The sequence below is a fragment of the Xyrauchen texanus genome, chromosome 6 (genome assembly GCF_025860055.1).
Source record: "Xyrauchen texanus isolate HMW12.3.18 chromosome 6, RBS_HiC_50CHRs, whole genome shotgun sequence".
NCBI classification, from domain to species: domain Eukaryota; kingdom Metazoa; phylum Chordata; class Actinopteri; order Cypriniformes; family Catostomidae; genus Xyrauchen; species Xyrauchen texanus.
The window spans coordinates 8,485,600-8,500,277 of record NC_068281.1 but is presented as its reverse complement, the minus strand read 5'-3'; the positions used below and the strand labels follow the sequence as shown (position 1 = coordinate 8,500,277).

Below are 14,678 nucleotides of genomic sequence, written 5' to 3'. Positions count from 1 at the left end.
ATAAAAAAAAGTGAGGCACTTACAATGGAAGTGAATGAGGGCCAATTTTTTAACATAGAAATATTCACTTTTTCAAAAGTAGACCCACACGACATAAACAACGCATGTAAACACGATTTTAGTGTGATAAAATCACTTACTAACCTTTTCATTACCATGATGATGTAATGACAACAAACCTTAAAATGACTGCAAAAATTACCATTTAAACAACTTAGCTCAAATAATACACAAGTTTTAAACTAATAATTAATGAAAGTGCTTTTATAAAATTAGAGCTTCACATTTCTGTGTTTAAACCATCCAAAAATTGCCTACATTCACTTTCATTGTCCCCATTCACTTACATTTATGCATTTGGCAGACGCTTTTATCCAAAGCGACTTACAGTGCACTTATTACAGGGACAATCCCCCCGGAGCAATCTGGAGTTAAGTGCCTTGCTCAAGGACACAATGGTGGGGCTCGAACCAGCATCCTTCTGATTACACTTCCATTGTATGTGCCTCACTGTGGGGTCATTCCTATGTTCCCAGGGTACTATGTTCCCCAGATTTATATGGCACATAATGAACACATGACAACATTTACATTTACATTTATGCATTTGGCAGACGCTTTTATCCAAAGCGATTTACAGAGCCCTTATTACAGGGACAATCCCCCTGGAGCAACCTGGAGTTAAGTGCCTTGCAACCACTACACCACCACCACCACTCCATGACAAAGGGTCCTATGTTCCCCAAATGTATAGGGTTAGGGTTAATATTTATTAAATATAATCCAGGGCATTGCTGAGTGAATCCAGCTAGGTCTCCTAAGCAACTAAATTGGCCAGGTTGCTAGAGAGGGTAGAGTCACATAGGGTAACCTCCTCGTGGTCGCTATAATGTGGTTTGTGCTGGGAGTTGTGCACAGATGCCAAGGAGAATAGCACGAAGTCTCCACACGCACTATGTCTCTGTGGTAATGCACTTAACAAGCCACATGATAAGATGTGTGGATAAGGTTCGTCCTCCACCACCGGATTAAGGCGAGTCACTACACCAAGGTGAGGACTTTAGAGCGCATTGGGAATTGGGGAGAAAAGGGAGATCTTTTTATTTTATTTTATGAAATATATATTATATGGATAATATTCATGAAATATTTTAACTTGAAATTGGTCAAATTTTACCCAAACACAATAGGAGGTTTAATGTGTAAACAGAATATTGAAATGGGGAACTTAGGACCCTGGGAACATAGATACGCTCCCATCGTTGTAACCTCGCTTTTTGCCTCAGTCGAAATTCATTTCTGTGGTAATCAACATTATGCCAAAAATGCTGTCGATTGAGCTAAACTTGTGTTGTACTCAGAAAATTACTTTAATCAATAGATGCTCAATAGCACACAATAAGAAAATATTCACAGGTGGCATTCTTTATTGATTAAACGGCGAGATGACTATCAATTAAGTGTACTTTTAAAACTGCAATCATACACTAACCATATCAGATCACGCTGGTGGGCCGTGTTGTCAAATCCTCTTGGCTAACAATGGTGAGATGCTCTGATTATATTTGAACATTAAATTAAATATTATGTTTTATTAATAATAATAACAAAAAAAAAAAATATATATATATATATATATATATATATATATATATATATATATATATATATATATATATTTACTAGTTTATTTATTTATTTTTGCGCAGAGAACAATTTATTGTGAAACATTTGGCAACCCCCGGCCCGCGCGTCCATTCCTCCACCCACCATCCGCGCGCCATCTTGTCCCCGCAACTCAATGCAGCAGAGAGCCTTGAGCGCATCTTAAAACATTTGGAAAAATAACGGTTGAACAGTCTGAATTCTGCTTCGAATGAATTAACAGACCTAATTTCACCACTTCGCACCTCATCGGACGCGTTTCTCGGGAGTTGAATCGGTCGTTTATTTTTCGTTTAGTTATTTTCAATGGCGTTGTGAGGGAACGGCCATGGCGGTTAGTCAACAGCAACAGCAGGCCGTGAGCAAACCGGCCGGCGGAAAACACGGCAATGTTTTGCCATTATGGGGCAACGAGAAAACCATGAACTTAAACCCGATGATCTTGACCAACGTGCTTTCGTCCCCGTACTTCAAGGTCCAGCTGTATGAGCTCAAGACGTACCACGAGGTGGTGGACGAGATTTACTTCAAGGTGCCGAAATGAGACCGGGCCGAACGATGAGCGTGAAGCCCGCGGTTTTCTTGTTTTTCTTGAACTGATCGTTGGTTTTTATTTTTCTTGATAGGTTTGACTATTTCAAAATAATTTTGTGTGCTTGAAATTATTATTTCACGAGAACTGGCCTGAAGGCTAAAAGTGCTAATTTGAGGATATTCTTTAGCTTATTTTCCCATTTAAATATTTACGGTCCTTTAGGAAAATATACCATAGTAACCGTAGTTAACGCCGAAACACCGTAGTTACCACAGTTATTGTTACTACAATGGAACTCTGGCACTTTTGTTTTACATTTAGCAGATGCTTTTATTCACGGGTACTGAGGACATAACCGCTTGGCACACATCAAAACCGAATTTCACGTGTAAAACGGATGGATGCAAATGCATAGAAGTAAAAAAAAAAAAAAAAAAACGAGATAAAAAAAAAAAATCGTTTGAAGTGACTTGTAGTTCGATAAGAACAAATCTAGTCACCACTGTCAAAAAAATAAGGTAGCAAAAAAGCATCTTGCACTGTTTGAAGGACAACACTTATCAAATATATATTTGTATTAGCAATAATTGTAGTGACTGATGTTTGTGGACACTGGTTATTATAGTGAAATAATGTTTGGTTGGACTGATGTGTTCGTTTTTAATTCTAAAATGGTTTTGATAAGGATTAAGAGTAGCAGTAATGTTGTATGTTGAAATACAATCTTAATTGGGCTTTAATGGTTATATTTCACTTCTGATTGCTCATATAATCTTGGTCTGTGATTTCTGTGTACCCAGGTCAACCACGTGGAGCCATGGGAAAAAGGCAGCCGAAAGACTGCGGGCCAGACGGGAATGTGCGGAGGGGTAAGTAGAAGTACGTGCCTCCAGACCCCCTCACCTTCATCCTCCCATCCTCTTCATCACTTTTATTAAAACAAGGGAGAGCTTTGCGCAGGGAACACATCAATGTAACTGAAGCCTCATGGTGTGTGTTTTGCAGGTGAGAGGAGTCGGAACGGGTGGGATTGTGTCAACGGCTTTCTGCTTGCTGTATAAACTATTCACACTGAAACTGACCCGCAAACAAGTGATGGGTCTCATTACTCACACAGATTCACCCTATATCAGGGCACTGGGCTTTATGTACATCAGGTACGACTCAGAACCACCTATTTACATTGATTTAAGTAGATGCTCTTATACACACTGCCCCCGTTTACATGCACTTAAGAAAATGGTTTGTTCCAGGGTTTATCCTGAAAGCTGTGTTCTGAATCTGCATGTAAACAAGACAGACATTTAAAGGAAAGCAGATTAACACACCTAGATTCCTCCCAAAGAACGTTTCTTATGTGATAGTGTAAATGCATTAGCAGCTTTCTTACAGATTTTTGAAAACTGCGCATTTGTGGAAAAGGTTGGATAACTAACGTCATAAAAAGTAGCCTTTCATCACATAAGTCAACACAGCGGAAAGAGTTCAGCTTTTCTGGGAGTACTGTGGGAAAAGAGAAAAGCACATACACAGTTAACTATACCCATTTAAACACCAATTAAAACTATCCACTACTGCCTCTCAAAACCGTAAATGCAATCAAGGACATTGGGGGAAATCCTGGAGTTTTACGAAAGAGGGATTACAGCACAATCCCACTGCAGGTCACATTCGAAACAACTCTTGAAAATCTGAAATTAAAGCAAACCAAAAAAGAATTAAATAGCAAAGTCTTACCTGGATGTCATGTTTTTTATTTACACAAGCGTTGGGAAATGATGTTGCTTTGGAGAAAGCTGCTTTACTGACCAAGCTGCATGTAAATGTTTATGCCGATTTTAAGTCTTGAGAAGCTTTCTCGCTGAAAATAGTTTTCTGGTGTCAAGGTAAATGAGCTCACTGAGATAAAAGTGAGAAGAAAAAACTAGCAGTTTTATCACAAAGCAGCCAACAATATTAGTAGCGGAGCAATACCAAATTTTGAGAGAAAACCGGAATAGGAAAATAGTTAAGTGTGACCCGATTTTTCTCGAAAGTTTTGCAGGTCTCTGCTGTGTATGCTACACCTGTATAACAGGAACTGGTTCTTGTTTATTTCACAAAAACAGGTTTATTTTGGAAATCAGTTAATTTTCTTGGTTCTTAACCTTTCCATGGAAGATTGTACGTCTGAATTTATTTGAGCCAAATTCACTATGGTTTTTGCCAGTGCTGAGTGTGACTGGAATTGATTATAAACATGTACAGCGGAAGTACACAGAATGCTAAAATGTTTAGAATGTAAATACCCATATGGATTATCTCGACATCCAAAAACACGTTCTGTTTGTCTCTATTCTGCCTATTGTTTGAGATGAAATATAATGTCTTGTTGATTTAACTTGACAATGTGACCTAAAACTTGTATGTTTATGACGCAACATAACCAAAGTGAGGCACTCAAAATGCATCTGACTGATGCATGTTTACATTGAGACGTCCTTCGACAAGACCTTATAAAAAGTCTGCCTTGGACAGATTGATAAATTCATCTGCAAAATGGATTGATATAGACTGTATGCCAATGTTAGGCTCATGTTCATTAATATAGAAATAAACAATATAATGCCTTCTAAAGCCACCTTTTGTGTTGTTTCAATGCTTGTCTGCTACAATAATGTAACACATTTTAATTACTGGAATTATCTATAATTATTTTAATATAACTTAAAAAAATCATTTTATTTTGAATTTGTTTTTTTGTGCTGCTTTCTCAGCAAATAATTATACTGTATATGCTATAGATTAATCTGCATATCATGTAATTAATTTGATTAAACATTTTTGAATGACAGGCCTAAATAATTTATTATGAGATACATGTTTTTATGTATTGTAGGTATACACTGCCACCTCCTGACATGATTGACTGGTATGATGAGTTCCTTGACGACGAGGAGGTATGTCTTCACGGGTAATGCCTTCATCTCTCTTTTATATTTCTAATGTACATGACCTAAACCAGAACGCTTTGGGCCAAATACTGATTGTGATGCACATTACTGTCCTTCAACCTTTGACCTCATTTGGCTTAATGTTCCCCTTGAGATACATGCAGTTAAAACTGCTGTATTTGTGGTGGCAAGTTGACACCGGAATGGGTATGCTATGTCATATTATATGCGGTTTTATAACACAATAACTCATTCATAGCAAATGGTTTTATAGCTACTTGGGGTATTTGTGAAGTTCCTTAAGGTGCGTACACACTGCCAGCGACATCGCGTGCGACAGCGACTCAATACCATTCATTTTCAATGCGAGCACAGCGACTTCCGGCGACACGAGCTGTCGCGACCGTTGGCGCTGGATGTCCAGCGACGCGACAAAGTTGAGAAAAGTTCAACTTTGGAGCGACTAACGGAAGCGACAGCCAATAGGAGAGAAGACGGGAGAGCTCACGTGATCCTTCTCTCTCTCTCAGCTCCTGCAGTAACGGAAAGATGGATGAAAGGCTAATTCTTGCTGTTAGAAATTTTCCAGTGCTCTATGATATGTCTCTTCCCACGTACAAGGACATTTTTAAGAAAAATACTGCGTGGAAAGGTGTATCTGAGATCGCGGGGATTTTATGGACCCAGACAGACCGGCATTTGCATTTTCGCCGCAGATAAACAGCCGCTCTGGCAAACAGCACGCCTGGTTTCTCATTCATCTTTGATATAAAGTATTTTATGTACTGATTCCATTTATATTTAGTCTTTTCCCTCCAAAATCTTTGTATTTAGTGGCAAGAAAAGAGATTCGCTGTCAACAGCAATGGAATGGCATCCGTGAATGTCATTTATAAACGTTACTAGGCAACCAGTAGTGGGAACAACCACTAGCGACTTCACCGCCAGCCACTGGCGACTTGCAGCAAAGTCCCTGGCAGTGTGTACGCACCTTTAGTAACCATTTATTTCACCATGTTAAAAACTCATTGTGAGAATCTCTTTTACAAGAGTGACCTGGTCAAAAGCATCCTTAAAACATTCTTTGTGGTTCCTTTGCCGTTAAATGTGAATCCAGTGAGTGTGTGCAAGGTTCTCTTAGCTCAGAGTTGCAGTCTTAACATCACAGTATGCCTTGGTTATTTCAGAAATATATATTAGGGCTGTCAAGCAATCTAATCAAATTAATTAGTTGATTTGCCTATTAATTTATCAAAGTCAAATCGTATCAACTAGTGATTCACCAAAATCTAAATTCTTGGCTGAAATAGATTTTATTTTTTAAATTGGACTTTGTTTCTAATAATTAAACATTTTACATGTTATTATAAGTAATGCATCAAAACCACTTTTTTTTAAAACTACAGATTTCATTATAGACAAAGTAGACGACAGAATTACATTAATCAATGTGTAGCCTATTAAGAAAACCTTTGTTAACTACTCTACTGGATAATGCAGCAGCATAACAGTACATTAATTCCAGTGAAAATCTTCTGTGAACATGAAGTTCCAGTTCTATTGGCACATTTCTTTCACACATTGTATATGGACTTGGAATGTGGAATGCAATGTTAGCACAAAATCTTGAAAGTTTGGAAAATCCTTGATTTTCACAATTAGGTTTTTGAATTTTGAATATGTTCCTTGTAAATGCTTGCTTTTTCTTTAGGTTGTTGACAGTTATAAAAATTATTTTTATTTAAAAAAAAAAATCTTAAGAATTTGAAATAATTATTATACAGTCGTTGTTGTGTTTTGTGGTGTCTGATCAGCACGGCAGCGCAAACACGCCGCTCCACTACTTTCTCTCTTGCTTTGATGTTGCGTGCAAATGGAAGTACTGGACATCTCTCCACTGTGGTAGATTGGAGCCAAAGAAATTAAACCTGGCAGCCCTCTACATTGCGAGTAAATCACTCGCATATGCAAGTAACTTTCGCACTACGTGACCAAAAAACATCTGTTAATAGCCACTGGTAAGTAAATATTAACATTTCACTCGCCAGTGATGGTTGTGTAGTCAAAATATATTATATTAATTATATTATTTATGAATTATTAAAATATAAATTTTATGAACTTAAAGCATTCCAGTTTAATTTAATGGCAAATGTCCGTAGTCATTGTGGGTTTTTTCACACAGTGTTAATAACACGCAGTGAGACAGAGGAGATGCCCTGCTCTATTTTTGTGGAGATGATAAAATGCAAGAAACAGAATCTCAGTCTTCACAAGAAATAAGGGCTTGTGATTTAATCAGAGAGCCTTAAAATAATGTTTGAAAGTGATGAATTTAAGGCAGAAATATTTTACTATTGCATAATATAATAGCTAAACCAGTTGGCAGGGTTACAAAAGAAAGCAAAACATTGATAGTCAAATGGTTCAAAAGTAAATTGGACAAATAAGAGATATTTTATTTCGATATATTTTGATCATTAAAATATTATTTTAATTATTTTAAATGTTATACTATTATATTTGACTGTCATTCATACGTTTTTGAAGCCTGAAAAGGAAATCATAAACCTTGTATGGTAATTAATTGTCATATTCGTGAAACACTTAAAACATAAAATGTATAATCTTAGCCCTAAAATAGGCAATTAATCATCATAATTGCAATTATTTGTTTGACAATTAACTGTCAGCCAGATTTCACAATCGTGACCCCTAATTTTCATTGGGCTCCTACCTTTTGAATTGTTTTGTTAAAAATGTGTACGAAATTTCAAACAGTGACAACAGCTTGTATCATTAATAAAAATGTGATTTCAAGATATCATATACATTGATAGAATGTGAAATTTGTACATTTAAAAAAAGCTAAAATGTGATTAAAATCATAAAGCAAAATAAAATGCAACATACTATATTGCATGAATATATATATATATCAAGAGGCCCCATCTCTATTTGCTTAATATATTTGTAGTTACATTAAGCTTGCATGTCATCAAAAGTCTGGTGAGTAAAAACAAGTGTTTTTACAAAAGACTATTCTTTCTCCAACATGATCGTAAAGGGTTGCCTGCATCTCCTACTTCTATCAACATGCCGGAGTACCATTTCAATGATGGCTGGCTGGAAGAGGAGAAATAAAATATTTCTATGCGCAGAAGCGATCAACAACAAGAAAGTCATATGACATCTATTGTGCATAAAAATAAAAACATGCACTTATCAACAGTAAGCCAAAGATTTCGATAAAATATGAATTTTCTTTGGAATAATTTACAATCAATATATAATATCGCATGAATACTTAAAGTTGGGCATAAAGTCAATGAATGTGTTAAATGTTGGGACATCACAATGACTGTGTGATTTATTAAACCCCCAAAAAGGCTGTAATTTCATTAAATGTATTTATTGTCTGGATTAACATGGTCCAAGTATGGCTACTGTGTTTTCCACTTTCTGAGAGCCTCACACAAACGCCATCCATCTCGTGAGTTTTCTTAGTTTAGGTTGCTATTAGTGTGCAATGCATTTTACTGCAGATGTGCGCTGAGAACACAAAGTGCTACGAAATTTATTTTCACAATTCAAAACATTCTTGTAATTGCATGAAACTGGGTCACAGAAGAGGAGCTGGTGGCATTTCACCACATTGTAAATGAGGAGCATGTTTAAATAATAATAAAAAAAACCTGCAAGCCATACAAATATATCATCAGTTTACCGTAAAAGGCTTGAGGGTTTAATGGGACCAATGCCGTGTGAATTTAATTAAATTGACACAACTAAATTAACTTGCTGTTAATTAAAGAGTAATCATTTATTGTTAAATTAATATTACAGTATGCTTTTTGAAAGCATGACGCTTTGCTTTACATTATAATTTGTAGGTAAATATTGTTGTTTATTCATCGACTGTATTGATATGTTATATTTACCAATTTTAATATGATTAACACAAATTTATATTTACAATAAATAATGACAACATGCCTTGATTATTGTAAACTTGCAGAATCCGTGTTTGATAAGCAGTATTCATGTTCTTACATGTTCACATACAACGTGAAGAACATTTTCACCTTGAATTGCTTGCACGAGTTTGACCACTGGATTACAAATGTAAGATTAAGATTCAACTTTATTGTCATTGTGCAGAGTACTGGTACAGAGCCAATTAAATGCAGTTGTTTTCGCATATCCCAACTAAGCTGGGGTCAAAGCGCAGGGTCCTGAAACAGCGCCCCTGGAGCAGATCTTGATTAAGGGCCTTGTTCAAGGGCCCAACAGTGGTATCTGGGGCTTGAACCCCCGACCTTTCGGTCAGTAACCCAGAGCCATAACTGCTGAGCCACCACTGGCCCTGAAAATTTTGTGTTTAAACTTGCGTTCGCGCGATTAACGCAAACCCGTGAGTATTCCTCTTCTGGAAAAGGATAGGTGGAGGGTCTTCTACGACTTGGTTCATAGTAAACTACAACCAATAGCTGTAATCAAGTAGACACACATTCTCAGAACTTACCAGGTAGTCCAACTTCCTCGCTCACTTTCCTCCAAGCGATGTCTTTTTTTCATCCGGGCTCTGTACATGTATGTAGTGTTGTCACGGTACCAAAATTTCAGTAGTCTGTACCAATACCAGTGAAATTTCACGGTACTCGATACCATTTTCAGTAACAAAGCAAAACACAAAAACAGGTTACTAAACAACAGTCTTTTAATAACAAAGTCTACAAAACATTAGCAGCAGAACTAAGATCAAAAATATGCCATTGCGCATCACTTTAATTTAAATATATCATTTTTTAATTATAACAAAACTGAACAATGTATGCATAAAGTATTTTTGAACACTTATATAAGATTTGCTTCAACTTTTGAAACTTTTAATTTAAGTTTTTACCAAGTACTAAAAAACAAAACCTAAATAAACAAGTATACAATAGAATGAATAAAAAACAATTTCCAAACTAATGTGCAAAGTGCTCTCTTATTAATAAAGCTGCATATTGCCAATTTTCTTCATGATAAGAAATGCATATGGACACATGTATAGATATTATGATTAAGTTCTAATCTAGCTGCATTAAGCGTGCGCTCGTGAGGGATGAGTTCCCCGAGGCAGAGTCTCTCTCAGCCGGGTGCAGTTTCAATCTACCCCTTAGACCGGGACATTCGCGCAACTCATAGAAGTGCCACCGACCAGACAGAGAAATGCCAGTTTCTGAGTTTATAGTTATTAACATGATCTGCTTTTGTATTATTTGAACTTTAATAAAGTTATAAAGCATTAAATATAACTGCATTTAAGATGTAATGTCGGGATGTTTCCTTTAAAGAGCTCCGAATCTGCTTATTCCACAAAGGTACATGCTTCTGAATGTATTTTTTTTTTTTTTTAATCATTCCCTAATACTTTGGAATCTACATAAAATAAACTGTGAAAGTTTAGAGTGCATCTGGACTGATCTGTGTAATTCTTCCTTCATTAGGCGTTGAACTGCTGCTCTCGCGCTTCATCGTTACAGTGATTTCATGTTACGTTAAATGAGATCAAACGACTATTCGACGAACATTTTTTTGGTATTTTCGACGATGTCGATAATGTCGACTAAACGTTTCAGCCCTAATGCAAATTATAATACGCTTTTAAACTCACCTGCTTTATTTGCTTGAATAAATCCGTGTGTCTGTCTTAAGTTTGATGTGTTTCCTCCTTTCGTCAGAAAATTGCAAAAGCAGCGTTTACAAATAGGTTTTTGCTGATCTATGATGTTTCCCTTTTCATCAGCCTCAAATGCAAATAATTTCCAAACCTGGCTTTTTCCACTTCATTTCGACATGATTTAGTTGAGACTCCGCAGCAGCAGCTTTGCTTGCTGCAATCTTTTGCTTGTTGTGAGCGTTCGAAAGTTCCCGACTGTGCATGGGTAATCTTTTTCCAGATTTCTTCTGCTACTACGTCAGTGGCATCCGGACAATCTCAATGCTGATAGGCTTTCGTGACAACGCATCATGCGAAAATACGCGAATGAAGCTATTTTGCATGTTCGAGTCGCTTCATTCTCACCGCCCGGCATAAATTCACATCTATTCGCATCTTTGCATTGACTTTCGCGCCGCTCGAAACGCTCTCTTCGCGTTTTATTTGAATGCACCATTATGCATTCATGTTACACTGTACAATTATCCCTAAGCTTACATATTTTAGCTGTGCATACATATTTCACACACTGCAAGACTACAAAAAGCCTGTTAAAATTGCATGCATTGTATGTTCGCACTATATATGTAATGAGATAATTTATGGGAGGCAATGTGCTTTTCAAAATATCAGTGTATTATAATCATTATTTTTATCCTCAATATATTTTGCGTTAGGTTTGAAATCTACTGATTTCATCTGTGTTTTATATATAAGGAGATATTCAGCTATTTTGTATCACTAGCACTTTTTCATTCTCTTGGAAGAAAAATTCCACACATGTAGTGGTGGGGGCGTTTGCTCTACAAAGAAGGTAGCCAATCAAAACAGTAGACATCTCCTAAAGCAGAAGTATGCAGAGTTTCAGACAGTTGGCCAAAGACACAGTAGAAAAAGGTAATGTAATACTACATTATGATTTACAAACATAAGTGAACCTCAAGGAAGGAAACAAAATGCATGACATGACCCCTTTAGAAGAGACATTGTTCAATGACAAATGGATTGTGTGGATCACACATTACACGGACCAGGTCAAATTAAACCTTTACTCTCAACATGCAGTGAAAGGATCTCTGTGCTATACTTCTTCGCCACTACACCACTCAATTACTAGCCAGTGGCTATAATTGTCATTTTAGTTTGCATATCTTGAAATTTGACACTTGTTGTGGAGGGTTGCCCATGGAGTAAAATATCTTTCTTGGGATTAAGAATAAATACCAAGATCACGATGCATTGGAAAATGTTTACCCAGCCCTAATTAATATCAGATGTCTAATAACTTGGTGATGGCTTTTCTTTTTAATGCTCATGCACACCCACTTTCACTTGGAAAATCTGGTAATCTATCCTTTTTAAAAATGGTCTACAAAGACATCTAATTTGTATTGTGCATAAATTGCTGCCAGGCCTGGTGTGTCACTGGCTGACTGAGCTGTTCTCTTCTCCAGATGGCCCTTGTGATGCGGGTGGATTGGATATAGGGTGGTTCCACACTCTTGGCTGACGTCCGTGAGTGCAGTTAGACAAACTCACCCACCCACTCCACCCCTTCACACCCACCGGTACAGCATATATGTCAGCTGACCTTAGAATTGTCCATTTTCAGTCAGTGCATAGTAAGATAAATTGTGAAAGCTAATTGTTTGAAGCTTAGTCAAGCAGTTATAGGGCCTAAAATAATTGTGATCTCAATAGTGACCAAAACAATCATGATTATGATTTTTGCCATAATCGCACAGCCTTATGATAGATGTCAGTGTAAAGTCCAACAAACACTGTTGTATTGCCAAGCAAAGCAATCCTTTCTTCAACTTTTTATTAAATATTAAGGCAGGTGAGAGCAGAGGTGAGGACTCAGTATTTGGTCATCACAATGCATTTTTTTCAGGACCGTTTATAATGTAGTTCTTAATGAAATGTACTTTATGGCACTGGCCATCAAAGGTAGCATGAGTGTGTTTGGTAAGTGTGTATGTTTATCTGTAAATGTGTTGTAATTATTTTCCTGCAACTTTTTTGTAATCAAGGAGTTGGACGTGAAGGCAGGAGGAGGGTGTATGATGACAATCGGCGAGATGCTCCGCTCCTTCCTGACCAAACTGGAATGGTTCTCAACACTGTTCCCACGTATACCTGTTCCTGTGCAGAAGGCAATCGATCAACACATGAAGAGCCGACCACGTAAACCTCCGCCAGGAGAGGAGCAGGACGAGGAGGCGGTAGCTGCGGCCGATTCTGGAAGGCATACAGATAGGCACTGCTCCAGGTACTTTCGCTAGTTGTGTGTGAAAATTTGATTAACAGTTGTTAGAGCCTTTGGATAATGTGTGTGTGGTCTGAATTATGGATGCAAGATATTGTTATCAGCTAATATTATTTATTTTCTGAGTTCCCACTTGTATAAATATAGTGACTTATTTTTAGTTTTTTATACAGAGATTTAAAAATGGAAGATACGGTATATTGTATATGACGTTATAATGCATAAGCTCACTTATAGCATATGGAACTATTGTTTGTTTATTATTAACTTGATATTGATCAGCTTGTTTTCTACTAGGATTTCAATATCGGTCCATTCCTCTTCATTTTTTTTTTTTATCAATTGTATATTCAGTAGGTCTTTAAAATATATTTGATCTTTTGTTTTATGTGCTCTCAATTTTTGGTGTGTTTATCTAGGACCCCTAGGAAAAGTCAGAGCCCCAGTAGATCCCAAAACCGATCCCGAAGTCACAGCCACCACAGAGAAAGACGTGGCGCCAGCTTCGACCGAGAATTGGAGAAAGAACGAGACCGGCAGCGTAAAGAAAGGGAGGGGAAGGACCGGGACAGAGAGCGAGATAGGGAGAGAGACAGGGAGAGAAGACGTTCCAGAACACCGGACCGAACTGCAGAACGCAGGGAAAGACGCCGGAGTTGCAGTGCAAGCCGTGAGAGACGCAATGAGAGGAAAGACAGAGAGAAAGAGGAGGCAGAGACTGAGCGCAGTCGCAGAAAAGACAGAGAACACCACAGAGACAGAGGTGAGCGTGACCGAGAGAGGGAGCGTTCGAAAGACAAGAGGAGTAAAGGAGAGGGAGATGAGAGGAGGCACAAAGAGGAGAAAGAGGAAAGAAAGCACCGGGAGGAGAAGAGAAGTAAACGCTCCAGGAGCAAAAGCAGAGAGAGAAAGCACAGAGTCGAGCGACCTAGCAAGAAACGTTCTCGCTCTGGCAGCCGTAGCAGACAGGAAGCAGGGGAAGAAAGGAACAAGAAGCGGGAACGCAGCCATAGTAAGGAACGGCCACACAAGGGCAGTTCCAGCAAAGAACGTGCACATGGTAGAGAACATGTTAAAACAGAGCACCACCGGAGCCACAGTCCCGAACCAGAAGAAAGAGCAAACAGTGTTCGAGCAGAGTCCCCATGATCCCTGCCTTTTCCTTTTCTCCTCTCTCTGTCTCTCTCTCTCTCTCTCTCTCTCTCGAATTCCCTCTTCATGCCAATTCCTATGTCTATATCTTTGTCCTCTTGAGCACCACTTGTGTTGAATTAAACTTATGGAAATGCCTACATATATTTGCCCCCACACTGTTATCCACCACTTTTATTTTCTATCTGTTGCCCTTACAGATATCAAGACTGAAAATGACTTTTTAAAATCCCTTTTATTTCCATTTCCCCCCATTTGTTTTCAGGATTCTCTCAAATAGCTTTGTACATACAGCTCAGAGAATGTTTTAAATTTGAACAGAGCGACCACAGAGTTGAGTTTGTGGCACAGGCTGATGAAAGCTGTGCTGCTATTGTGCTGTTTCATTGCTCTGTTGCATCTCATTTTCTAATAAAA

The 14,678-nt window shown here is 37.8% G+C and overlaps 1 protein-coding gene across 1 annotated transcript; it reads left to right on the top strand.

The window, feature by feature from the left end:
- Positions 1-1,787: 1,787 nt before the first annotated feature.
- On the top strand, positions 1,788-14,678 carry LOC127644687 (pre-mRNA-splicing factor 38B-like). The gene is made up of 6 exons (XM_052127999.1): positions 1,788-2,197; positions 3,001-3,069; positions 3,206-3,357; positions 5,079-5,139; positions 12,874-13,112; positions 13,529-14,678. The coding sequence occupies exons 1-6, from the start codon at positions 1,994-1,996 to the stop codon at positions 14,256-14,258; spliced, it is 1,455 nt and encodes a 484-aa protein (XP_051983959.1). The 5' UTR covers positions 1,788-1,993; the 3' UTR covers positions 14,259-14,678.

Bases quoted from the DNA above. Each gene is read 5' to 3' on its own strand.
- LOC127644687 (XM_052127999.1), top strand. From the start codon at position 1,994: ATGGCGGTTAGTCAACAGCAACAGCAGGCCGTGAGCAAACCGGCCGGC. The intron at 3,070-3,205 runs GTAAGTAGAAGT...TGTGTTTTGCAG, and splicing joins AGACGGGAATGTGCGGAGGG to GTGAGAGGAGTCGGAACGGG. The intron at 13,113-13,528 runs GTACTTTCGCTA...GTGTTTATCTAG, and splicing joins ACAGATAGGCACTGCTCCAG to GACCCCTAGGAAAAGTCAGA.